Source organism: Onychomys torridus, chromosome 14, assembly GCF_903995425.1.
Source record: "Onychomys torridus chromosome 14, mOncTor1.1, whole genome shotgun sequence".
Taxonomy (NCBI): Eukaryota; Metazoa; Chordata; class Mammalia; order Rodentia; family Cricetidae; genus Onychomys; species Onychomys torridus.
The window spans coordinates 53756268-53782189 of NC_050456.1; the positions used below are offsets into that span (position 1 = coordinate 53756268).

A 25922-nucleotide genomic window follows, 5' to 3' on the forward strand; every position below is an offset into this window, starting at 1 on the left:
CCCCCATATTCCCTTCCTTAAACTAAGAAACGCTACACATCTGTCACAGCGACTCCTTATGCTCTACAAACACACACAGACAAAACACCCATACTCATGAAATAATTTTTTTTTGAGGTAGGGTTTCTCTGTGTAGCTTTGGAGCCTTTCCTAGAACTTTAGCTAATGACAGGTACAGTTTTCTTGTACTATCTTTGCATGATTTTGATACTGATATAATCTCTCTGGAAAACAATTTGTCAGCTGTAAGGAAAGTCTTAGAAGCTTGAAGATTCACCTTTGAGAAGTGTACCTTAAATAAGAGATTCTACTTACACACAGGCTTTGGGTTCAGACGACCCTGGATTTCAAGCACAGCCTTTGCTCCTCCCTAACTGCTTAGATATTGTGATTCTCTTTCTCAGTTTGTAGGACTGAGTGTAAGAGAGCCTCCCTTACAGAGCTGTGTAAGAGTAAGACAATTTACACATAGCACTCCATACCTAGTCAGCTTCGGGTCAATGGGAGCGCTTATTACATTGTATGGACTCCCAGGCCTCCAAATTGGGAGACACCGATTTTGAATCTACTGCTTTGAATCTCTTTGGTTAGTGACTCCTTCCCTAGGCCGAGGATATATATATATGTGTGTGTGTGTGTGTATGTATGTGTATATATATATATATATGTATATATATATGTATATATGTATATATATATGTATATGTATGTATATATGTATATGTATGTATGTGTGTGTATATATAAATATAAATATATCTATCTATATCTATATCTATATCTATCTATATATATATCTATCTATCTATATATATATAAAGGCAAACAGCAACAAAAGGACTAGCAATAGATACTGGTGGGCCGCTTGCCTAGCACCTGCAAGTTCCTAAATTCAATTTCATGCACCGATGGGGGGAAAAGAAAGGCAATGTCGGTGGGGAACGGAACCTCTCTGAAAGATGCACACTACATCACGCTCCGTGACAACATTTTTCTGGGCGTCCGGAGCCCTGGAAGCGCACTCAAGGCGTCCACCTGGCCAGGAAAGAGTAAGGCAACTCCCCCTGGTCTCAGGGCGGGAGGACCGCTTGCTATTCCCATAGCAACCAGATCGGCCAGCGTTTGAAGGGCTACCGGGATGGGCGCGCAGACTCCCAAGAGGCCACTTCCAGCCGTCACTTCCCGGCGGCCCGCCCAGCTCGGCGGTATCACGTTTCTGATTGGCCCCAGCAGAGGGAGGGGCGGGCTTACAGGGTCCCTAACGCACGCGTGCCTCACCGAGCGGAAGTCGACCTCGCTCGCCCCGGAAGAGAAACTCTGTGGTTTGGCAGTCGAGGTTTTGGCAAGTTGGGGTACCGTGGTGGAGATGCCGGGTGCCGCGGCAAAGGGCTCGGAGTTGTCCGGGAGGATAGAGGGCTTCGTGGAGACTCTGAAGCGAGGTGGCGGGCAGCGCAGCTCGGAGGACATGGCTCGGGAGACCCTGGGGCTGCTGCGCCGGTTCATCACCGACCACCCCTGGAGCAACGCGGGTGCGGCAGACCCATCCCCACTCTTCTCTGCCCCTTTCCGTCCCTGAAGCTGAGACTCAGCCAGGCCTCCCCGCGCGCCTGCCCCGCCCATCGCGTCCCTCTTGGGTTGCAGGGGAGCTGATGGAGCTGATCCGCACGGAAGGCAGGAGGATGACGGCCGCGCAGCCCTCCGAGACCACCGTGGGCAACATGGTGAGGAGAGTCCTCAAGATCATCCGGGAGGAGTATGGCAGGTCAGGTTCACGGCCTGGGGTCTGGGTGGGACAAGGGCGGTTTTTTTGTTTGTTTGTTTAAACAGGCTGTCCCCTCTCAGTGCTTGGAGCTTCTGATGTGGCTGTGTTGCTCCGGTTGCCCCCTGATCACCCTTCCCCACCTCCCCCTTGGGGTCTTGTTGCCTCCTTAGACTGCACGGGCGCAGTGACGAGAGCGATCAGCAGGAGTCCCTGCACAAACTCTTGACATCCGGAGGCCTGAGCGAGGATTTCAGCTTTCATTATGCCCCACTAAAGTCCAACATCATTGAGGCGATTAATGAGCTGCTAGTGGAGCTGGGTAAGAGGTCTGATCACCAAGTGGACAAGATAGGTCGCAGGCAGATGAGGAACAAGCCCCCAGAAAGCGTTCATTGACAGGGATGGACGAGATTACCAGTCCTCTGTTTGCCAGAGTTGGTTCTCCATCTGGTAGGAATGGGTGGAGAACAGCAAGACATAGTAACTCCGTCTTCCAGGACAGGCCCGCTCTTTAAAAGTCTGTTGTGATGGGGATTTCTATTAGGGCTGGTCTTTTTAAAGTTTAAAGTAAATAAACTTACTGGGGATATAGCTCAATGGAAGAGTACTTTACCTGAGGCCCTGGGTTTAATTCCCAGCGTTTCAAAAACAGAAGAAATTCCCCAAAGACCAGCTCCAGGAGAGGAAGGGAGAGGAACCAAGATGAAGATGAAGACGAGGCAAAAAGCTTAGTTAGAACTAGGATAGGACAGGAGGAGCGGGGACAGAGAGGAGATAAGGGTGAGTACAGAGTTGAAGCTGTGTTGGTGGAATTGAATCTCCAAGGAATAAAGTGGACGGATGACAAAAAGTCGTTATTATTGTGTCTGTGTGCATAGCTGTGGGGAGAGCGTGTGAGCCCTGGCTCATGTGTGGAGGTCAGAGGACAACTTTGTGGCGTTCTCTCCACCCGCCTTTATGTGCATTCTAGGGATGGAGCTCAGGTTTCCAGGTTTGACCAGGAAGCACATATACCCACCGAGCCCTCTTACCAACCCCTTCGTGGTTTACACACACACACACACACACACACACACACATACACACACCTTCATCCTCACTTGCAGATTCTTGTTATAATCAGTTCTTCAGAGATCAAAAAACTAGGTACCGGGGCTGGAAAGATGGCTCATGTAGAGTCCCCAGGTTCAATTCCCAGCATCCACACAGTGGCTAACAGGCACCTGTAATTCCTATTCCAGAGGCTGTAATGCCCTCTTCTGACCTCCACCAGAACCACACACACACAAGGCAAACAGACATACATGCAGGCAAAACATTCATACAATAAAAATAAATAAAGATATAAATTATTTTAAAAAGGGAGATTTACAAACAAAACAAACTAGGTATCATCTGTGCCCCACACTGCCACTTTCAAACTCTTCTGTTTTCTTTAACACCGTCACCCCCTGCACCTCCCAATGGAGGTGTTGTGGCCACCCTTTGGAGGAAGAGTTCTGTCTAGGGACATCTGTTTACAGGTAGCACTTCAGGATTTGCCCGGTGGCCATTCTGGCCTTAAGTCATCGAGAGCAGTTGTAAAGACTAGTGCAATGGCAGTAAGGTGACTGGTGAGCGCTGCTGGGAGATGGGGCAGAGGACCCCGAAGGAGTGAGGCTTCTAAGAGGTTGGGGTGTTCCACTTGGAGCCCGTTAACCCTGGTGATAGCTGGTCTGCCAGGTGGGCAGTGTGTAAGGAGGGTGGGCTTCCCTTTCTGAACCTTTGCCATGCCTATCTGGGTGAGGCATGGCAGTTTCACATTCCCGTGCAAAACTGTTCCTACAGAAGGTACAACGGAGAACATTGCAGCCCAGGCTCTGGAGCACATCCACTCCAACGAGGTGATCATGACCATTGGCTTCTCTAGAACAGTGGAGGCCTTCCTTAAAGAGGCAGCCCGGAAGAGGAAGTTCCACGTCATTGTCGCAGAGTGTGCCCCTTTCTGCCAGGTAAGAGGGGTCTGCTAGAGTCGCTAAGGAAAAGTGAAGAGGGAATAAAAGAGGGTGGGGTGAGTCTGAGCCAACTGTGAAGTGATTAACATGCCAGGTTCAGTGGTGCACACCCTTAATCCCAGCCCTCAGGAGGCAGAGGCAAATGGATCTCTGTGAGTTCGAGGACAGCCTGGTCTACAGGCTGAGTTCCAGGATAGCCAGGGCGAAGAAGAAGAAGAAGAAGAAGAAGAAGAAGAAGAAGAAGAAGAAGAAGAGGAGGAGGAGGAGGAGGAGGAGGGAGGAGGAGGAGGAGGAGGAGGAGGAGAAGGAGGAGGAGGAAAAAGAAGAAGGAAGAGGAAGAAGAGGAGGAGGAGGAGAGAAAAGAAGAAGTGTAAAAAAAAAAAAAGGCATAGTGGCAAGGTCCTTAGTCTCAGCACTGGGGAAGCAGAGGCAGGTGGATCTCTGAGTGTGACACCATCTTACTCTGGTCCTATTAATGAATTCCAGGGCAGCAAGGGTTACATAATGAGAACCTGTCTCTAAACAAACAAAAACCACCAAAAAACAAAAGACAAGATTGTTAAGGATTTTCAAGTTCCTATAGATACTTTTAAGCATTAGTTTACGAAAGGAGTCAGTAGGGCATATTACCTTGAGGGTGGCTGGTGTTTGATCTCACTCAATCCTTAACTAAATAATAGGTCTCAAAAAAGAAACACACAAGGCTGTCAGATGTTGTCGAACAACAAGCCGGGAGCTCTCTTGCCGGCTGGCTTGGTTGTGTAAGCAGTTGTATTTCCAGTTCTGTGGCTACTCTGGAGTACCCTTTATTAGCGTCCCTGTGGCTCACCAGACTGTGTGCCCCACAGATAGACGACGGGTTATCCAGGAAACTAGGTTACAGAACCCTCCAGATCCAGTTACATTTGAGGGATCTTCTCACTGTCTCTCTCTCCTAGCATCAGCCTTTCCCTCCTGTTTCAGGGTCATGAAATGGCTGTCCATTTGTCCAAAGCAAACATCGAGACAACCGTCATGACCGACGCTGCCATTTTTGCTGTCATGTCAAGAGTCAACAAGGTGAATTCAGGAAGTTACGTCTCTGGACTACTGATTTCTTTTTGTCTTGGGCGGTTCTTGGTGAGAGGTTTCTAGTGTTCTTTGAAAGTGTGCACTTGGGGGTTGTAATCTGTTAGCTGGATTTGTTCTCTCAGCCACATCACCGGTCCTCGATTAGAAGAGCCTCTAAATATGGCTGCAGCGTTGAGAAGAATGAGGAAGAAGTGAGCTAGGAGTGCTAGCTGGGGGGTTCGCTCTGGGTTCCCACTTGTGTTCAGAATGTGTCAAGGGTGGGTGGTGAATGACCAGGCTCTTGGTTTCCTGGGAGGTGCTGCACACAGATTTCCAGGAAGGACGGGAAAAGAACAGCAGGTGTTGCAGCTTCCCATCTCATGCCGTGATTGGCAAAACTAGAACTTTGTAGTCTTGTCTCAAGCCTAGGAGGCTCCCTTCCCCTCTGCTGCCTGCAAGTCCTCCAGATGCTAAGGCAGAGGCCTGAACATGCAGCCTGTCAGGGCTCCACCCCAGGGTGCCTCATGTTTCTTCTCCTTCCAAAGGTGATCATTGGTACGAAGACTATCCTGGCCAATGGTTCCCTGAGGGCTGTGGCAGGAACTCACACTCTGGCGCTAGCAGCAAAACACCACTCCACCCCACTCATCGTCTGTGCACCCATGTTCAAGCTTTCTCCACAGGTACGCCAGTTTGTCTCCAGCTGGTAACTGACAGAGAAGGAAGCCGATGTGTAGGCTTAACTCTGGCCCTCAGCTTACTCTAGATTCTCTTTTTGATCAGTTCCTTGCCTAATGGGTTTGATCTACCACAGGTTAAAAAGAGCCATAGATGTTTTGAGCCAAGAACAGAATTGATAGTTATAATCCAACATCAGTAATGTCAGGATAACATGGGACAGAAAAAGACCTGTGTGTCCAGTTGCCATTGCCTCCAACCACTTGTGAAAATGCCAGGCAGGTTGAAACTAGGATCATAGACTCCATTCAGGGCCTGTCCTCTGCAGCCTGAATATCAGCAGCTGTTAAATGAAGAGTCACTGGACAGTGTCAGAAACTGTTTGCATGGGAACAACCTGCTTGGAGGTCTGCATGGACAGACCACAGTTTAATTAACCACTTATTTACATTTAGATTTAAAACATTTTTACGAGTATGAGGTTTTTGCATGCATGTGTATCTGTGTACCACATACATGTCTAGTGCCCAAGGAGGTCAGAAGAAGGCCTTGGATTCCCTGGAATGTGAGTTATGGATGGTTGTGAGGTGCTGGGGATCAAACCCAGGTCCTCTGCCAGAGCAATAAGCACTCTTAGCCACTGAGCCCTCTCTAGAGCCCTAACTGACCATGTATTTATTGATAGGCATTTGTGTTAGTTCCACGTTTTAGCTTCCACGAGAATGCTGCTGCTTTAATCAATTATATATAACCTGTAGGCATGCATCTCTGTATGTCTTGTCTATATGTCTATGAGTGGAATTACTGAATCCCTTAAAATTTTTTTTTTTCTTGAGACAGGGTTTCTCTGTGTAGTTTTGGTGTCTGTCCTAGATCTTGCTCTGTAGATACCAGCCTCCTGAGAGCTGGTATTAATTAATTTAATTTAATACCAGCCTCCTGAGTGCTAGTATTAAAGACATGCGTCACCACTGCCCGGCTAAAAACTATTTTTATAGCTGGGCAGTGGTGGCATATACTTGTAATTCTGGCACTCAGGAGGCAGAGGCAGGTGGATCTCTGTGAGTTCAAGGCCAGCCTGGTCTACAAAGCAAGTGCCAGGATAGCCAGAACTGTTTTGAGAAACAGAGAAACCCTGTCTTGAAAAACAAAACAAAACAAGAACCTAAAATTTATTTTTTTTCTAGTTCCCCAGTGAAGAAGATTCATTTCACAAGTTTGTGGCTCCTGAAGAAGTCCTTCCTTTCACAGAAGGTACAGTCGGGGTGTGTGTGTGTGTGTGTCCGTGTCTGCCCATTTTCAGTTGTTGTAAGTAATCATTTTGATGAATTGGCTGCTCAAAGCAGCAAGATCTGAAATATTTGTACTTGCCAACTCACCTGTAGCCTGGATGCCCCATGTTTGGGGTCTGCTTCTCTGGCCTGTCCTGAAGGCCGGCCGCAGCTCTGCTCAGTGAGCCCTCAGCCTTGTCTGCAGGCCAGCTGGTGGTACACACCCTTTGAGAGCAGAGCACTACCTGTTGTCCTGATCCTTCTTGGAAGTTGAATAATTTCATCCTTTTATTTAAACAAATGTGGTGGCAGTTATAATCTCAGCACTTGGGGGGCAGGGTGCTGAGGCAGGAGGATGATCACAAATTCAAGACAATCCTACTCTATCTATATAGTGAGTTCTGGGCCAACTGGAGACTCATGATGAGATCCTATCTCAAAAAACTAAAGAAAAAGGAAATGCCTGTTACACGCTCACTATATCTTGGTACAGGAAATAATGAGACCTTAGAGCCCTGTTTCCACAGACTTCTGTCCCACTGTAGATGACAGGTAAGGAAATGCTGGGTCCCAGGAGGTTTTAGGAAGAAAACCTAATGGTGATGGGACTGTACCTAAGACTGGAAGGGTCTTAAGGAGATGGCGTTGCTGGAGTCTTAATGAATGAATGGCCTCCGCCATGTGAAGATTTGGGAAAGCTTTCCAGATGGTACAAGGCATGAGATTTGTTCCTGTTTAGCCAGCTGGAGATAGCTGGACTGCTGTGAGCAAGGGGAGAGTGGTTCAGGTTATAGTTAGTGTGGTTGATGGAGAAGGACTGGGCCTTTAAGGTTGCAAGCTTGAATTAAAAAAAAAAATTTATATATGGGTGTTTTGCCTGCATGTATGTCTGTGCACCGCATGAAGTCTGGTGCCCTTAAAGCCGGAAAAGGACATTGGCTCCCTTGGAACTGGAGTTACAAATGGTTGTGAGCTTCCATGTGATGGTAGAAATCAAACCCAGGTCCTCTGGAAGAGCAGCTAGTACCCTTAACCAGTGAGCCATCGCTCCAGTCCCAAGCTTGAATTTTATTTTAGGTGCTATGGAAGTCAGCAGAGAGCTTGGTTTTACCGTTGTTGGCGTTTGTTTTGTTTTGGACAGCGGCTCTGACTGTCCTCACACTTTGCAGTCTACCTGACTCAGCCATTGGAAAACGTTAAACATGAGAATCATGGGTGGGAGTCACCCAGTTTGAGCTTTGCCACAGCTTTCTAGCATGCCTATATTATTGAACTCAGACTCTCTATGCCACGTATTAGAGTTGGAGCCTCAGTTTCATCTCTAGCATGTGATTGTCTTGCAGGGGACATTCTGGAGAAGGTCAGTGTTCACTGTCCTGTGTTCGACTACGTGCCCCCTGATCTCATTACCCTCTTTATCTCCAACATTGGTGGGAATGCACCATCCTACATCTACCGCCTGATGAGCGAGCTCTACCATCCTGATGACCACGTCCTCTGACACCACCTGTCCTAAATGGAACCAGCTTGGACCCAGATGGGAGTGGAGATACAGTGTTGCTGCTACAGTGGGGAGTAGAGTCAGCCTGGAAACCTCAGTGTCCCTGCCTTCCTAATCATCCCCAGTGAGGCACCAGTCCAGGACTGTTCTTACCCTCCGGGTCTTATCTGTTGATTTGGGGCCACTTTGTGACCAGGCTGTGTTGTTTCAGGAACTTCAACCTTCTGGCTCTGTGGTGTGTTACACATACCATGACTCTTCACTGGGTTGGTGTTTGCTCAGAAATGGCTTCCGACCTTTTCCTAGGCTGTGCCAATAAAAGCTACTGGAAACTCCCTGGAGTTGGTTTATTATTGTGCAGAGCTCCGAATGAGCTGGAACAGCAGCCGCACAGCCCTTTCTGTTGTGCATAGAGGCTGTGATTAGAGGGAAAGCTAAAACAGAAGTATAAAGAAAAGCACTCAGTTCCTCTTCCAGCTCACTGGAAAGGGCTCCAGCTTTTCAGTAATCTGCAGTAATGGCTTCAAGACTTGAGCATCGCAGAGCTTAAACTACACCATGGTGGGGTCCACTTCCAGACAGCTGCATCAGATCTTGAGAAGAGGGGAAGTGGTTCAAAGCTGCCCTTTTAGAAGAGGACGAGGGCCCCTTAGTTTGGGAGGTCTGGGAGGCAGTCTGGAGCCTACACTTGCAGAATTACTTGAAGAAACACGGGGACTCAGGAACGATCGGTGTAGCGCAGTGATGTCAGCCTGAGTCCAGCAATGCAGGAAGGTAAGGTCAGTAGGTGTTTACACTGTAACACTTAAGTGAACTGCAGGTGAGGCTCCCTTCTGAAGCAGCTGGACAGCAGTGTCTGGACTGAAAGCATTTCAGAAGCCTGGGTTTCCCAGCCTTTCATTTGCCTAAGTGCCCAATATTAAAGTCTAGAGAGAGGTTGAGAGACAGCTCAGTGGTTAAGAGAACGGGCTGCACCGGGCGGTGGTGGCACATGCCTTTAATCCCAGCACTCGGGAGGAGAGCCAGGTGGATGTCTGTGAGTTCGAGGCCAGCCTGGTCTACAGGGCGAGATCCAGGACAGGCACCAAAACTACACGGAGAAACCCTGTCTTGGAAAAAAAAAAGAGAGAGAGAACTGGCTGCTCTTCCAGAGGTTCTGAGTTCAATTCCTAGTACCCACATGGTGGCTCACAACCATCTATAATGGGATCTGATGGTGTTTACTGGTGTGCAGACATGCATGCAGATATATTTATGTAAATAAACCTTAACAACATCTACAGAGGCCAGGTGGTGGTGGCACATGCCCTTAATCCCAGCACTTGGAAGGCAGAAGCAGGTGGATCTCTGAGTTTGAGGCCAGCCTGGTCTACAGAGTGAGTTCCAGGTCAGCCAGGGCTACACAGAGAAACCCTATCTTAAAAAGCCCCCCCCCCCAAAAAAAAAAAAAACCTAAGGAGCAACACATTTAACAAATCCCAATTTCTTGCTTTTCTGAACACTCAAATCTGGCCATTCCCAAATGACAGGTGTGTGGCTTCCCAAGTGTGTAGGTGGCCCAGTGGTGAGCACAAGCACAGCAGCCTTCCAAAGGTTGTAGCTATCTAACATGATTCCATTAGGTTGGAAATGACGGACCACCAGTCAGAGGTCCTCACGTTAGTTACCCTTTGGAGTGGGAGATAGCTGTAAGGAAGTCCACTTTGTATTCTACTAGGGTGAGAGGCAGTATGTAATGTGACCCTAAACCATGGCACATGCATGTGGAATCAAAAGCTGGAAGATCACCAGTGACAGCAAACTAATTTTACTTGATGTAGATTCCAGTCTTGGGTGTGGTACTTTACAATGTGGAAAGGCCCTGCAGGTGAACCATGCGACTCCGTTAGCACCCATTGGTCTAAAGACATGAGATCTTGTCACAAAGGCTCTTGTGGAAGTGCCCGGATGGAGGGAAAGAGCTTAGGAATCTGAATGTTTAACCTACAACCCTGAGTGATTTGGAGGGCTAGTTCGATACCCACACTTCAGTAAGTTGGTTGGAAGCAAGTTTTATAAGGGAAAGGCCTTGGGGCTGACATCAATTTAAGAGGTCTCTGCTTTGGGCTTTGGTGGGGAAGGGTCATAAGTTCAAAGAGGGCCAGCCTCAAAGTCCTAAGAAGAGCCTGACTCACTCACTCAGACTTCTGTCAATTATTTCTTAAACAGAGAAGAGCCCGTGCTTTCTTAGGAAGTGGCTTGTGTCTGCCAATCATAAGCCATTGTCTCCTCTGAAAGCACCGATTTTAACAGCAATTCACTTGGGTACAATTGTGTGGTTTGGAGTAAGAACAGCAGCGAGTCAAGGACTTTAAATGCTTTCGGCTTCCAGTGCTTGGTGACACTTTTTCTGCATTCCAGTCTCTGTGTCTAAAATTAGCACCAGGGTCCTTCCAGGCAGGACAGAGATGGACTCAGATGGGACAAAGCTGTCTTTGAGCCCAGAAGAGAGCTGCAGGATGCTGCTTTAGGCTCCACGACCTCAATTAAGTCAACTCCACCAAGCCTCATTTCCGACTCCCTTCTCTTCCTTTTCTCCCATTCAAGGAGAGGCCAACCCTGGGATGAGAATCTGCACTCACTGAGGGGTCCAGAGACTCACTACTTCCAGGCTGGCCGGACCGACCTCACAGCCCTGTCCTGCAGACAGGACCCAGAAAAAAACTTGTAGCTTGGAGAGAATTGTGGAAACGAGATCCCACAGATGCAGATGTCTTCCCGAATACACCAAATAAACCGCCAGATAACGAAGGCAGTTCCTAAAGACACTTATTCCCACGGTTTCTGTCTTCCAAGTTGGGCAGAGGGCAGGAAAAGCATAATTCTTGGAACTTGAAGAAGGAACAGAAACTCTCAGCTTAGCCTCAGAAGTCTCAAAAAATACTCTCACCAAGACAAACTTCAGTATAATTTGACCCTCAAAGAAATGCTGGTACTTGTAGGGCCATAAATTTCACAAATATGCCTCAAGACTATTTGAAAAAACAAAAACTTGCATTAGTACTTGGATTACAAAGGCTGCCTGTCAAATGACTGAGCTCCACAGCGCTGTTAACTTTCCATATGTACAACTTCTTAGTCAGACCCGCTTAGCTAGGAATGCCAAAAGGCCCTATTCTGTTTATCTGACTCTCAGAAACTCCTTATGGCTCGGTGACTCAGTTGGATAACGGCACAAGTCTGGTGGAAAGATGGAACTGACTCCCACACTCTTCTACATGTGTGTGCATGTACACACACATTTAGAATTAAGTGCTGCCTAGAAAAGCAGCTGGGGTGCAGTGACCAAGTGAATACCTGACCAGTTCCCTACAACTGCTAACATACAGAAGTCTGCGGGTTAAGGAAAGAACACAAAGTTGAATAACAAGAACTAAGCAGGACAGTGGCTCCCTCCTGTAGTCCCAAACTCAGGAGGCTGAGGCAGGAAGGTTGTGAATTTGAGGCAGTCTGGGCCAGGAACAGAATTAAGCCTTGTCTCAAAACTGCACACCAGGCCAGGTGAGATGACAGTCAATCAGTCTCAGCTCTCAGGAAACAGAGACGGGTGGACCTCTGTGAGTTTGAGGCCAGCCTGGTCTGTAGTGAGCTCCAGGACACCCAGGACTGCAAGGAGAAACCTTGTCTCAAAACAACAAAAATGCAAACCCGGGGCTGGAGAGGTGCTCAGTGGTTAAGAGCACGTGTTGCTCTTGCAGAGGACCTGGGTTCGATTCTCAGCACCATATGGTGGCCCCCAACTGTCTCTAACTCCAGTCCCAAGGGACCTGATGCCTTCTTTTGACCTCCTCAGCCAACAGGCATGCACTGACCTCTGAGGGCATTCCAACTGGTGGGGTAAGGTGTCTTCATCAGAGGTGATGGATGAGGGGGGACTCTAAAGCAGGGGCACAGGGTAAAAGTCCCCTGAGGATTTAAGAAAACTAGGGGGTGGGGGCGGGAGCATATGCTGACCTCTAACCCACACTGAGGCAATGCTTACTCATTTTCTAACCGACACTCAACGGACAGGGTAGAGGGAATAAGGATAAAGGGGTATCTGGTGCAGAACAGCCACAATTTTAGGTCCTTTAGACCCCATTTCTCCTGCATTCTATCCCTACCTTTAGGCCGTCTCACAGTTGGCAAAGTACAGTGGCAAATGTGCCTGTCAGTTCTCTCTGTAAGCCTTTTAATGTGCCGTCTTAGTTTGATGGTTTCTTTGTAATACGTGATCCTCCTGCCTCGGTCTGCCAAGTATTGAGATTACAGGGGTGTACCACCATCTCTTTCAAAAGTATTTTGCATATGGGAGTTGGGGATTTAGCTCAGTGGTAGAGCACTTGCCTAGCAAGCGCAAGGCCCTGGGTTCAATCCTCAGCTCTGGGAAAAAAAAAAAAAAGTATTGTGCATATGTATATGTATGTGTGACGTGATTGTGAGGGCACCTTTGTGCCCTGGTGAATGTATAGCTGGCTGTCAGGGGACCACCTCTGGTGTCTGCCTTTTATTCCCTCTTGAGAGAGGAAATAGCTCGTTTGTTCCTGAGCTGTAAACTCTGGGGTAGGTGGCCTGCAAGCTTTTGGGGAGTTTTCCCGTCCCCGCCTCCCAACTCAGTTTAGCGGGTGGATTACACACACACACAGTGTCAGGCTTCCGTGTGGGATTCGGACTTGTTGTCAGGCCTGCGCAATAAATGCTTTTACACACAGCCTTCTCCCCAGCCCCATCCTGGGTTCTCCTGGGATGGAGAGAAGGCAGCCTCAGTTTCTGTCCGAGCAGCCCCTCTCCAGACGAGCGTGCCGGGCTCCCTCTCTGGGCTGGGCTGCCGGGCCAGGGCCTCTCACCTGGCATGGCTTCCTCGGGCCCAGATTCTAGAATTTTGGCCTTGGGCACCCTCCTGCTCTGCCTCGACTTCCTCACTGTCTGTGTTGCCCCACCCCTGCCCCATGGAAGCTCTTCACTTGCCCTGTCTACCCGCTCCCAGAGGTCCTGGTGGAGCTGCTCCCGTCCTCCACATTTACCTTACTCTTGGCTTTGGCTCTGGTTTTGCTGGTGCTACCTCCCGTTATTAACCAGAGCGTTTTGTTTAAGATTTCTTTGTGTGTGTGAGTGTTTTGCCTGTATGTATGTCTGTGTCCATGTGTGTGCCTGGTGCCCAGGGAGGTCAGATATGGAGTCTGGCACTCTGGAACTGCAGTCACAGTGGGTTGTGAGCCATCTTGAGGTGCTCTGCAAGAACAGGTGTTCTTAATGCTGAGCTGTCTCTCCAGCTCCCGCTACCTATAGTCTTAATTCTCACAGTAGGCCTGCCATCTCCTCTCAGCCCAGCAACAGAGCACTGGCTGACAGTCAGTGATCCCCATCTGCCCTCAGCTGCCTTAGCCCTCCCCTGGTTAACGTTAGGTCTTGAAGTTCGGGGCAGCTGTATGTACCTTTATTTCTCAGTAAACACTGATGAACATTGCTGAAATGGAACTCTCGAGAATGGTTACATTTTACATCTCATACGTTTTACTCTCAAGTTACCAACAAAATATCATAAAGGTGAACCACTACGTTGACAAACTAAGTTAGAAATATATTACATGGGGCTGAAGAGATGGCTCAGCAGTTAAGATCGCCTACTGCTCTTGCAGAGGACCCAGGTTCTGTTCCCAGCACCCACATGGAGGTTCACAACCACCCACAACTTCAGTTCCAAGGACCTGATGCCTTCTTGTGGCCTCTGCAAGCATCTGCACACATATGGTGCACATAAGCTCACACAAGGACACACATACTAATAATAAATCTTTAAAAAAAAATACATCCCATGGGGCAGCCCATAAGCTTTGAAATACTGGGTGTGGTGGCACACACCTTTAATCCCAGCATTCCAAAGGCAGAGGCAAGAGGATCTCTGTGAGTTCGAGGCCAGCCTGGTCTCCATAGTGAGTTCTAGGGCAGCTGGGACTAGAGATCCAGTCTAAAAAACAAACCCAAAATCTTAAAGTCCCTCCCCCCCTTTTTTTTATTATTTTACTTACTTACTTTGTTTGTTTGTTTATTTATTTATTCTAGTTCAGTGTTAAAGCACCATTTTAGTGTTAGCTATTATTACCATAGGGCTGGTAAGATGGCTGGAGTGGGTAAGGACTTGTTTCCAAGCCTGGACCAGTGAAAGAGGGAACTGACTCCCTCAGGTCACTCTCTGACCTCCATGTACACACCAGGGCCCATGTGTGCACAAACACAGAAACACCCCTATAAATGTTTAAAAAATTAGTCACATATATCAGAAAATCAAGTGTATCTTTGTTCTTATGGTCCTTGAGTTTAAAAGGACAAAATGAAACCTTAATAGGCAATAAAAGTAGTCTACTAGATTTTTTTTTGGCTAATAAGTGTTATGCTGATGCAAGCAAATAAGTTTACAAATTATTAACAGAATATAATTATTTCCTTGCCTGAATCAGTCTAGTCAGGAAGACATAATTCACAGAAACCCTTTTCTGATTCTCCACACTCTCTGGAAAGGAGGAGTTGGCAGTCACATAGACGTAACCTCTGAAAGCTCCCCATGTTTCTGTTCACAAGCACTATTGCTCTCTTGAAATCCTGTGAACTGCTCTGACATAAAAGGATTTTTTTCAAATTTTTGGAAGAGCAGGCATGGTGATTCATACCTTGAGAGGTAAAGACAAAGGCAGGAGTTCAAAGGTCATCCTCAGCTACATCTGAGTTACTAGACAGCCTGGGCTACGGGGTCCTCTGTTCCCTACCCCTTTTCCTCCCCAGCAGAACATTCTGGAACAGCTGTTCTGGGAGAGTGCCACAGAGGCCCAAACCCCCACCTCCCCAGTGAACATAGGCAAGATGCTCCAAGTACATGAAACACCCATTTGTGCCGCTCTGGGGAGGAAGGCTGTCTCAGACAGTAGTGCCTATTCTTCACGGTTGCAATGATGAGGCTATTAGGAGTGGCAGGAAAGTGAGTGCTGGCTGCCCTTGAACCTGCCCTGAGGCCCATGCTCATGAAGGCACTACTTTCATCCCTAAGATCCACTCCTCGGCTGCTCGCTGGCAAACACACTTTCTCCCATGAGTACACATTTGTTTTCTTCATTAACAAGATAGAGAATTATTCATTGATAGCAAGGCAGAGTGAGCAGGATGCTCAGGAAGTGAAGCCATGGAGTTCTTCCGTGGACAGCCTCCTGGAGACGTCTTGCTGATTACGCAGCATCTAGTGCAACACTTGCAGCAGACATTACCAGCTGGATTTACTGTGCACACACTCCCCACTATCGTTGAGTCAACTGAGTCTCATTAACCATAAAGAATTTGAAGAACAGGGAAAACACAAATTAAAAGGATATCAAGCATTTTCAGAAGATCAGTCCTGGTCCCAAGTGAAATTCTAAGGCTATCAGGCATAATGTAATAAAGCTAGCAAACAACGGGTACAAAATTCATTTTCAAAAACAAACTCAGTATTTTTGTTTTTACATTTCACTGGTTCAGGATATGAACAGTCACTTCTGGTTTTAAAAAGCAGTGAGACTTATTAAAAACAAAAAACAAAACAGAAACAACCAGGGATACACCTGCAAATCTTCTAGCCGGGCGGTGGTGGCGACGCCTTTAATCCCAGCACTCAGGAGACAGAGGCAGGTGGATTTCTCTGAATTTGAGGCCAGTCTGGTCTACAGAGTGAGTTCCAGAATAGAGGGTTGCTCGGAGAATTAAACAAGAGAAAAGATTTTAAACTTTCTCTATTATACCTTTGTCTTTCTCTTTATCAATTGTTTATTTAGTCTAAGACAGGGTCTTGCTATATAATCTGGACTAGTATTGACCTTGCCAACCTTCTGCCTCAGCCTTCCGAGTACTGGGGTTACAGGTGCATGTCACCACACCCAGCTATTAATGATTTTTAAGCCCTAGAATAATTTAGCTAAAGGCTTGCTGGAAGATGTCAGACAATATTTTTATAGAGAGCGGAGAAGCACCATGAATCTAGCATAGAATGTAAAGCAGGGGAAGGGATGGACAGGGAGGAGGGCGCTGGCCAGGGGCTTGGAGGAAAGCAGACCAGCCCTTAGCGGTGAGCATCCTCTTACACAATGTAAATTGAGAGGCTGGAAAACTGCTCAAAAACAATAGCCACACCCCTCAAACATAAGCCAATCTACCAATGAGAAAATCATCACCATGTTACCACTTTACAAAAGTGGTATTTTTATCAATTTTACGAAAGGAAGGTATTATATAAATCCATGGATGCAAAGGAATGAACTGTTCTTTGGCTTGAGAGCATCTGCTCCAGAAGACAGATGTGCCAGACAGTGAACAGGCTGACCTGCTCACAGCTGTATTGTTCTGCGCTGTGCATGCTCTCTGCTCAAGGGCACGCCAGTCCTCTTAACTCCTTACAGATCCGTGAGTCTGTTTTCATGGTGGTTCACAGGAGGTATGGACTGTTGCAGGCTCTGCCTTGTATCACAGCCTTCTGCTTTTCCAAAGAGATGCCAGGCACGGGCCATTTTGCGAAGTTTAGCAATATTGGGTTTAACCTATGAGAAGAAAAAGAATAACTAAAATTAACAATAGGAAAAGCTGGTGGCATAAAAGTTTATTTATTTTTAATATTTCAAAGTATGGCTCCCCAAATGTGTTTAGATTTCTCCTTTCTGGACTCCGAAATGATGATAGATAGTGTTCCTCAGAATTAAGCTGTAAGTCTGGATTCTTACCTCCTCAGTAATGGGATAGAGATTTCTCAAAGAGGAAGGGTTTTATGGAGGGGTAGTGGGGCTGTTTTGCCTGTATGATGTCTGTGCAACACATATATGCATGCCTTGTGCCTGAAGTATCCAGAAGGTGTCAGGTCTCTTGAAACTGGAGTTACAGACAGTTGAGAGCTGCCATGTGGATGCTGGGGATCCAACCTGGGTCCTCTGGAAGTGCAGCCAGTGCTCTTAATCACTGAGCCATCTTTCCAATCCCCTAACATAAAGGGTTTCAGTGGAGAAAAATCAATTGGATAAGTCAGGGAATAGTACACAAAATCTCCACGCAAGAAAAGACTTTACAGCCATCAGCAAGAAGAGAAGCAAAAGAGAGGATTCTGGAAAGCAGCGGCACAGTCTCCGTGGACACACTCCTGTTTCATTTCAGATTGTAACAGGAGGCTGGAGCCATGGCTCCTTGGTTAAGAAAACTGACTGCTCTTCCAGAGCATGTGGGTTTAATTACCAACAGCCATATGGTGGTTCACAATTATCTGTAACTCCAGTTCCAGCACATCTGACACCCTCTTCTGGCCCCCATGGGCACCACGTACACACATGGTACATACGCATACATGCAGGCAAACCACCCACACACAGAGAGAAAAGAAAAATAGATTAAAACAAGAATAGGAAGTGTCCTCAGTTGAAGCACCTCGGGCACCTACTGCAGTATCTACGTCATTGTTCACATGCTGCTCACACCACAGATCAGAGCCACAGCATAGTAGAGATCCCCAAAGTCTGGCTCCCTGTCCCATGATGCAACACAAGAGATCCTCTGAGACAGCTAGCTCCAACTGCCGGTCTCCACCGCAGCCACACTTGTAAGGGACTGGATGGCTCGGCTATGTTCTGACAGCTGTGAGTTCAAAGCATTTCTGCCTCTAGGAATAATCAAACCTGGAGCCGGCAGGTAACTGATGTTCAGGATATATGATATTCAGGATATATGTGCAATGTTAAGTTTAAAAACCAGGAGGCCATCATGGAGACAATCTGGCACTGTAGTCTAAGCTCCATTTCAAATGTGAACTGAAAGACCAAGTGTGTGGCCTTAGATAAAACTTCCAACACATGTTTTTAACGCGCTCCTGTTTGGGGGAGGATAAAGAAAGATTAAAATTAGAGAACAGAGACTGGAAGAGAAAGAAAAGATAATCTCTGCTCCTTCTTGATTCTACAGGCCTGTGCTGGTTGGTTTTTGTCGACTTTACACAAGCTAGAGTCGCCTGAGGAGAAACCTCATTTGAGAAAATGTCTCCAGCAGACTGACCTGCTGGTGAGGCTGTAGGGCATTTCTTGATTAATAATTGATGTGGGGGGGTGTCTAGCTCATTGTAGGTGGTGCCACCGTGGGCAGATGGTCCTGGGTACTGTGAGAAAGCTGGCTGAATGAGCCATGGAGAGCAAGCCTGTAAGCAGCACCCCTCTTGGGTCTCTGCCTCAGTTCCTGCCTCCAGGTTCCTATCTGCTTGAGTTCCTGAACTATAATTAGGATGTACAAGCCACATAAACTCTTTCTTCCACCAAGAATGTTCTGGTTGGTTTTATCACAGCAACAGAAGGCAAACCAGGACAAGGTCATTACTGTACCTGCTTTTCCTGCTCCAGGTGGTCCAGGTCAGCTAAGGGCAGCATTGAAGGTCTCCCATGGGCACACTGGAATGGCAGCTGGCACAGGGACAGGGCTTCGATAAGGCGATAACTCTCCTCTAGGCTCAGGGGGTCATTAAACTTAACGGCCCCTAAATGGAAGAGACACCAAATGTCATAGTGTGCATGGTGAGAACCAGCGTCAACCAGGGTCAGAACTAAGCACCTGGACAGAGTAACGTATTTCTTAGTCTGACCTCGAAACTGGCACCTGAGGTCAAGGAATAGGCTGAGGCTTCAGGAGTGCCCTCCTTTCTCAGTTCTGTATAGAGTTTGGCCCTCTGATCTCTTGGGAGACATCCTTAACCTGTTAAGATCTTCATTTTTTTTTTTTTTTCCTCAAAGACATAGGAGAGTAGTGAGTTTGTGAAGTTCTGGTTTCCTTCTGTCCATGAAGGTTCAAAAGCAAACTCTGTTTTCTTATAGTGTCTATTTTACTTCCCTTTTTCTTGATTTCCAGAACACTCTTCCCAATCGAACCCTTTACGTGTTAGAACTTGTCTTTCTTCTAAGATGAATAATGGTTAAGGAAATGTCTACTTTGTATTAGAAGCCCTTTAGACAGTGAATTAACAGATGCCTCTGCCTGTTCATGGCTCTTGTGCCGTAAGAGGTAAGACATAATGAGGCAAGCCATTACAAAGTAATTTAAATGATCGGTGCCATGAAACACAGGTTAAGAACATGCAGCACAAGGTCAACCCAGTTTGGGAGGCCAGGGAATGCTCTCTTGGTAAAATAATTCAGCTGAGATGTTGGGTTAAGAAGACAGAGAAGGAACAGAAAGGTATTTCAGGCTCAGGAAAGGCCAATGCAAGGGTGTCAGGACACACGAGGAACAAGATCGAAGAAGAGGTTAGAGATGTAAGGAACACAATGGAGAATGTGATATGTGCTGAAACTCAAGTGGTAAGCGGGAGCCAAAGCAGGGAGACCCTTGTAAGCTGTGGGCTACGGCTTTTGCCAAGTATGCTAGGAGACACCAGTGATCCCAGCATTTTAGAGATAGAGACAGGAGGATCCAGAATTTAAGATTATCTTCAGCTATATATTTAGTTAAGAGACCATCCTGGGCTATAAGAAACTTTATCTCAAACAAATAGACAAAAATAAAAAAAACAAATAAACACATAGCTGGGTGGTGGTGGTGCACACCTTTAATCTCAGCACTCAGGACACAGAGGCAGGCAGGAGCTCTGTGAGTTCGAGGCCAGCCTGGTCTAGAGTGAGTTCCAAGACAGCCAGAGCTTTTACACAGAGAAATCTTGTCTCAAAAAGCCAAAAATAAATAAGTAAATAAATGAATATACATACAAAAGTCAAGAAATAAATAAATACATACATAAAATACTTTTATACCAAGAGTATTAGTAAACATCAATGTATATTTCATATAGAATGACATGCTTAAAGGCCTGTTTCAGAAAGATTTGCCTGGCTGGGCGTGGTAGCACACATCTGTAATTCCAGCATTGGGGGGGCTGAGGCAGGAGGATTGCTACAAGTTAGAGGATGGCATACTCTCCATAAGTAGTTCTAGGACAGCCTAGAGTCCAAAGCAAGACCCTGACGGAAACAAAACAATGGCAGAGGTCCTTGTGGGCACTAAGACAACAATTACTCAGGGAGGTGAGGACCAAGTGGAGGGGCTGTGGGGCGGGAAGGGGGTCTGTGGGGGCGGGAAGGGGGCCGTGGAGATGGGCAATGGAGGCAGTCAGGTGCATTAGGTGTTTGTGGGAGCAGACTAAGTTGGGAGGGCAGAGGCGAGAAGACTGAAGGGACAGGAATAAATGGGGTGTCAGTGGGCCAGGTAACAGTTGCAGGGGACCCCACAGCTCTTACTTCCAAACATGAGGTTGCAACGCCACGTCCTCTACTCAAGACCCCCCACCAGACCTGATGCGTCCTGGACCAGCTCTAAAGGTTTCTCTGGAACCTTCTAAGCGTCTGGTCTTTATTTCCAGCCTAATTTCTTGGTACTCTTGGCTGCTCCTCATGAGAGGAATTTACTCCTGGCCTTTGTGGCTCTGCCAAAGCTGTTTCCTCACGCTGTGATGAGCCCCAGGCTCACTCTGGGCCCCACTCCCGAGTACTTCCCTCAGGGCCCACTCCTCTGCTGTGGAAGTCAGTCTGCACCCGGATTGGTGGTTTACTTTTAAGAAGTAATTTTTAATGCAGATTGTTTCTTGACCTAAATCACAGTCTGTAAAAGGTGAGCAGAAATGTGCATTTTGTCTTCTCTACAATCCCTGTACCTCTGCCAGTGCTCAGCACACCCAGGATTCTAACTGATGCACAGGCTCTTACCATGGCAGGCCTGGGAGGCCAGCACCTTCTGGACGGTCAGCGGCAATGTCCCTTGGATGCCTCCTGTGGTCTGGAGCAGCTACATTATTAATAAAAGGGAAGTGAGATAATGAAGCCTCTTGTGTGCACAACTTCAGTGTGACCCTCCAATAAGAGAGACGCTTACCTCCACTTGTTCTCGGATAAATTCCTACAAAGCCAAAAGGAAAACAGGTATGAATCCACTGTCCCATTGTACATGCCCTTTAGCATTTAAAATCATCCTCAAAACGACACAGGAACAGTCCCCAGAATTAGGAAATATGCTGACATGAAATCAAAGAGTCTGCACGACACAGGGGACTGAGAACCTACAGTGGGGGGGGGGGAGATCTCTGTCTCTAATGCAAGAGTTAACACTTAGAATATATAAAGAGCAGCGCGCGCGCACGCACACACACGAGCGTGTGTGTGTGTGTGTGTGTGTGTGTGTGTGTGTGTGTGTGCACAAAGACAAAACTCTTAATCAATAGATGGGCTAATGAACAGAACAGACAATTCTCAAAAGAAATATAAATGGTCAATAAATACCTTTTTAATGTTCAACAACCCTAGCCATCAGAAAATGAAAATCAAGTCTTCTTTGAGATTCCATCTCATTCTAGTCAAAATAACTGTCATTAAGAAAACAAATGGGGGCTGGAGAAATGGCTTGGGGTTGAGGGCACTGGCTACTCTTCCAGAGGACCTGGGTTCAATTCCCAGCACCCACATGGAAGCTCACAACTATCTGTAACTACAGTTCCAGGGGACCCAACACTCTCACACAGACATGAATACAGGCAAAACACCAATGCACATAAAATAAAATTAAATAAAATCTGAAAAAACAAATTAAAAAAACAAATGAAGCCAGGTGGTAGTGGTATATACCTTTAATTCCAGCACTTGGGAAGCAGAGGCAGGAGAATCTTTTAAGTTCAAAGCCAGTGTGATCTACAGAACAAGTTTCAGGGCAGCAAGGGCTATACACAGAAACTCTGCCTCGGAAAAAAACAAAAAGAGAAAGAAAGGAAGGAAGGAAGGGAGGGAGGGAGGGAGGGAAGAAAGGAGGGAGGGAGGGAAGGAAGGAAGGAAGGAAGGAAGGAAGGAAGGAAGGAAAGAAGGAATCCAGTCCTGGCAAGGATGTAGGTAAGAGGAAACCTCAGTTGGTGGGAATGTGAACTACAGCAGCCACTATGAAAATCAGTGTGACGCCGTCTCAGAAAGCTAACACAGAACTACCGTATGATCCAGCATCCCACTCACGGACATGCATCCAAAGGACCCATCCCCTACCGTGGAGGTACTACCACGGAGGGAGTGCACATCCATGTCCACTGCTGCCCTTCACAACAGAAAGAAAACGGACATCCATCCACAGATGACTAGATAATCCAAACGTAGAAACATCCAAGTGAGGGGCCGAGAAAGACAAACCATGTGTTCTCTCCCATAGGCAGATCTAGCTTCTGATTGTTAATGGTGTGTATCCAGGTGAGTGGATGTGGGCAGAGGCTAGCAACTAGAAAAGCGCTGCCGAGACAGGACAGAGTGGCTTTGAGGGAAGGGGGGGAAGGGCAAAGCAGCCCAGGAAGGTAAGGCGGAAGAGGGGTACCGATGAGGGGACAGTGGGGGAAGGGGAGGGAGGGAGGTTGGAAGGAAGTGGGAGAGGAAATCAACCAGAAGAAAGAATTGATGAAAATGCCCAAAGGAAACCTGTTATTTTGTAATCTCAGTTTTAAGATTCAATTCTATTTGATTTTAATGTTATGTGTACAGGGTTTGCCTCCATGCATGTCTGAGCACCACTTCAAATGGAAAGACTTCTTTTCCAAGCACACCTGACCAGTCTCTCCTCCCTTGTATAGCCCTGTCCTTGTGGAGATGCTTTCCCTTCAATACAGACTTGCTGTGAAGTCCCGTCTGGTCTTGAACTTACACCCTTCCTGCCTCAGTCTGCCTGCAACCTTCATTTCCAAATTAAGTTAGACCTGGTTCAGCAGGGAGAGATACCAACCCCAGGATTCCTACCGTGGAACGAAAGAACTGTCCTCTGACCTTCACACACACACACACACACACACACACACACACACACACACACACGCACACGCACACGCACACATGCACACACACACACACGCACACATGCACACACAAGTGCACATTCAAACACATGCAAACGCACACACAATAAAATGAAAAATTTTTAACTAAAGCTGATACTATGAAATGTGCCAATTTGTTTACCTCTGGAGGCAAACACTGTCTCGAGCTATGGTATGTCTACTGATTGTTTAACAACACTAACTTGCTGCAAAGCTGAGCACAACGGAAATCAGGCCTAACCTCTGCTATTTTCTCTGATGTCTATGTGAGTGGGGCTGTAAAACACCTTTGTAAGCCTGAAGAGGGGAAGAATGGTCGCATTTTCAGTTCATTTCTTATTTCAGTTAATGTTGACAATTTAAATAATGTTAAAAAGGCTCAATCATGCCAAGCACAGTGGTACATGCCTTAAGTCCCAGCGGATCTGTGAGTTCAAGGCCAGAGCTACAGAATGAGACCCTGTCTCCAAAAAAAAAAAAAAAAGTGCTCAGACATCAAGCTGGAACACAGACCATTAAGAATGTATCAGTGGCTGGGCGGTGGTGGTGCATGCCTGTAATCCCAGCACTCGGGAGACAGAGGTAGGTGGATCTCTGTGAGTTCAAGGCCAGCCTAGTCCACAAAGCTAGTCCAGGACAGGCTCCAAAAAACCAAAACCCAAAAACCAAAAAAAAAAAAAAAAAAAAAAAAAAGAATGTATCAGTGAGCTGGACCATGGTGGCGCACGCCTTTCATCCCAGCACCAGCACTCAGGAGGCAGAGGCAGGTGGATCTCTGAGTTTGAGGCCAGCCTGGTCTACAGAGTGAGTTCTAGGTCAGCCAGTCCTACATAGTGAGACCCTGTCTCAAAAAAAAAAAAAAAAAAAATGTATCAACAGCTGTGGTTGCTAGGATTCACAAAGTTAGTTACCTCCCTTGACACTGAACTGCTCCAACTTCTCCCAAAAAATCAACAAATCTTCCCATTAGCCTGATTTAACGTAATCAGAGTTTCTGAAACCATAAGCTTTGTTTTCCTTTGAAGTAAACTCTTTAAGAGTAGTCTTTGAAGTAACTTCAGGGATTTTTATTATAATTTCCTGGTTAAAACTTTAGGTATTGAATTACAGTAAGATTCTCACAGATCCCATCTTTTGGATTTGACACAATTTGAATCCAAACCTAGAATGAGCCTGAGAAGAAATGAGCTGTGTGGGCAGAAAAGAGCTCCGCTGAACGCAGAGCTGAGGCCGTCACCAACAGGCCACTGGAAAGGAGGATGACACAAGGGCTGGCACTGGCGGCCCCTCTCGGTCTTCAGTGTCTTCCTTCCATCTTAGAACAGAATGTCCGCAGCCCTGCCCCTGACATGCCAACTCAACCACTTCTACCCTCCAGTCACCACCCCATCTCCCTCTGTACGCAGCTAGAGGTTTTGGTGTCTGTTTGCCTCAGTGCTACTGACAGAAATCTAGGGCTTTGTATGTGTTAGGCAAGCACTCTACCACTGACCTACATCCCCAGCCTTTTGTTTTTGTTTGTCTGTTTGTTTGAGAGAGACAGAGGGGGGGGAGGGGGGAGGGAGGGAGGGAGAGAGGGCTGTCCTATGTAACCCAGGCTAGTTGGCGTAGAATTATGTAGTTCAGGCTAGCTTCATGCTTGTAATCCCCCTGCCTCTGCCTCCTACGTGCTGGAATGAGGTGTATGACAGCAGGTTGGCCAGGGTTCTTGGGTGAGTTATCAGGCTTCACTGCTGACCACCATGCTCACTCATCTGTCAGATTTCATCCCAATGGCATGATTCCAGATCAACTGAGTCATCCCCAACCCCAACTGCGCATGTTTTACTGTCTGGCCACTGCTAACTACTTCCTCTTGTTTACGGCTCCACTTGGCTCCACTTGGCTAGGCGATACTCCCTTTCCAGGGCTCTTCCTTTAGTCATCTTACAGCTCTCCTGCAGCGTCAATCCCTGTCCTCACACCCCCCCAGAGCGTTCCACGGGCTCTGCCTTTGCCCCTCCCCGCTCCGTCTCACTGTCTCCTCCTTTACCTGCCGACATCACCACATGTGCATGGTGGTATCACCAACAGATATGCACAACCCAGAGCGCTTCTTTAGATGCAAGAACGCAGTCTGCCAGGCCCCAGCCACCTGTACCCGAAGGCACCGCCTCTGCGCTGAGGTCACAGTCACCCCAGCAGGTGCTCCTCTGTTCCTGCCTTCCTCTTCAGAAGCGCCACTGGCCTCATCCAACTAGAACGCTCAGGGTCACTGTAATGATCTTTTCCCTCTATTCCCGTGTCCTCGCATCAAATCCTCTGGCGTTTCCCTCTCGTCTAGGTGTCCAGTCTGCCCCACTTTCCATCCCCACCACCACTGACTTCGTCAGATCATATGGCTTTCACTTCTCAGCCTGCTTCCAGCCTCTCCCAAACAACAGCCCTAAGTCTATCTTCTAATGTCTGTGCATTATTTTATTACATTATTCATATGTATATGCACATGTGTGCCTTCATGCGTGCATGTACGTGTGCCGTGGTGTGTCCCTGGAGGTCAGTGGACAGACTGAGGGAGTTGGCTTTCTCCTTTTACCATGTAGGTCCTGAGGATCGAACTCAGGTCAGACGTGGCTGCAGCACCTTTACCTGCTGAGCCATCTGGCTGCCTCTGAGTGTTTTGCCAAAATGTACGTAACTGCTTCACATGTGTGCCCAATGCCCATGAAAGCCAGAACAGGGTACTGGAGCCCCTGGAACCGAGTTACAGATGGTTGCGAGCCAACACATACAGGTGCCGGGA

At 47.3% G+C, this 25922-nt stretch overlaps 2 protein-coding genes across 6 annotated transcripts in view; one reads left to right on the plus strand and one right to left on the minus strand.

The window, feature by feature from the left end:
• The first annotated feature begins 1293 nt into the window (after positions 1 to 1293).
• Eif2b2 (eukaryotic translation initiation factor 2B subunit beta) lies at positions 1294 to 8593 on the plus strand. Its single transcript, XM_036206633.1, has 8 exons — positions 1294 to 1529; positions 1642 to 1762; positions 1933 to 2081; positions 3590 to 3753; positions 4720 to 4815; positions 5352 to 5489; positions 6672 to 6738; positions 8099 to 8593. The coding sequence occupies exons 1-8, from the start codon at positions 1367 to 1369 to the stop codon at positions 8254 to 8256; spliced, it is 1056 nt and encodes a 351-aa protein (XP_036062526.1). The 5' UTR covers positions 1294 to 1366; the 3' UTR covers positions 8257 to 8593.
• A 7343-nt stretch (positions 8594 to 15936) lies between these two features.
• Mlh3 (mutL homolog 3) overlaps positions 15937 to 25922 on the minus strand; it is a 35832-nt gene continuing 25846 nt past the window's right edge. For all 5 annotated transcript variants that reach the window (XM_036206438.1, XM_036206437.1, XM_036206435.1 and 2 more), the window contains 4 exons: positions 21178 to 21201; positions 21012 to 21090; positions 18645 to 18796; positions 15937 to 16832 (listed from right to left, as the gene is read on the minus strand). In XM_036206438.1, coding sequence (XP_036062331.1) covers positions 16689 to 16832; positions 18645 to 18796; positions 21012 to 21090; positions 21178 to 21201 — 399 coding nt within the window. In that variant the 3' untranslated portion in view covers positions 15937 to 16688. The remainder of the gene's footprint in view (positions 16833 to 18644; positions 18797 to 21011; positions 21091 to 21177; positions 21202 to 25922) is intronic.

What these genes read in the sequence shown, in the direction of transcription:
- Eif2b2 (XM_036206633.1), top strand. Translation starts at nt 1,367, where the DNA reads ATGCCGGGTGCCGCGGCAAAGGGCTCGGAGTTGTCCGGGAGGATAGAG. An exon ending in CCACCCCTGGAGCAACGCGG is followed by an intron (nt 1,530 to 1,641) that starts GTGCGGCAGACC and finishes CTTGGGTTGCAG; the next exon opens with GGGAGCTGATGGAGCTGATC. An exon ending in TGTTCAAGCTTTCTCCACAG is followed by an intron (nt 5,490 to 6,671) that starts GTACGCCAGTTT and finishes TTTTTTTTCTAG; the next exon opens with TTCCCCAGTGAAGAAGATTC.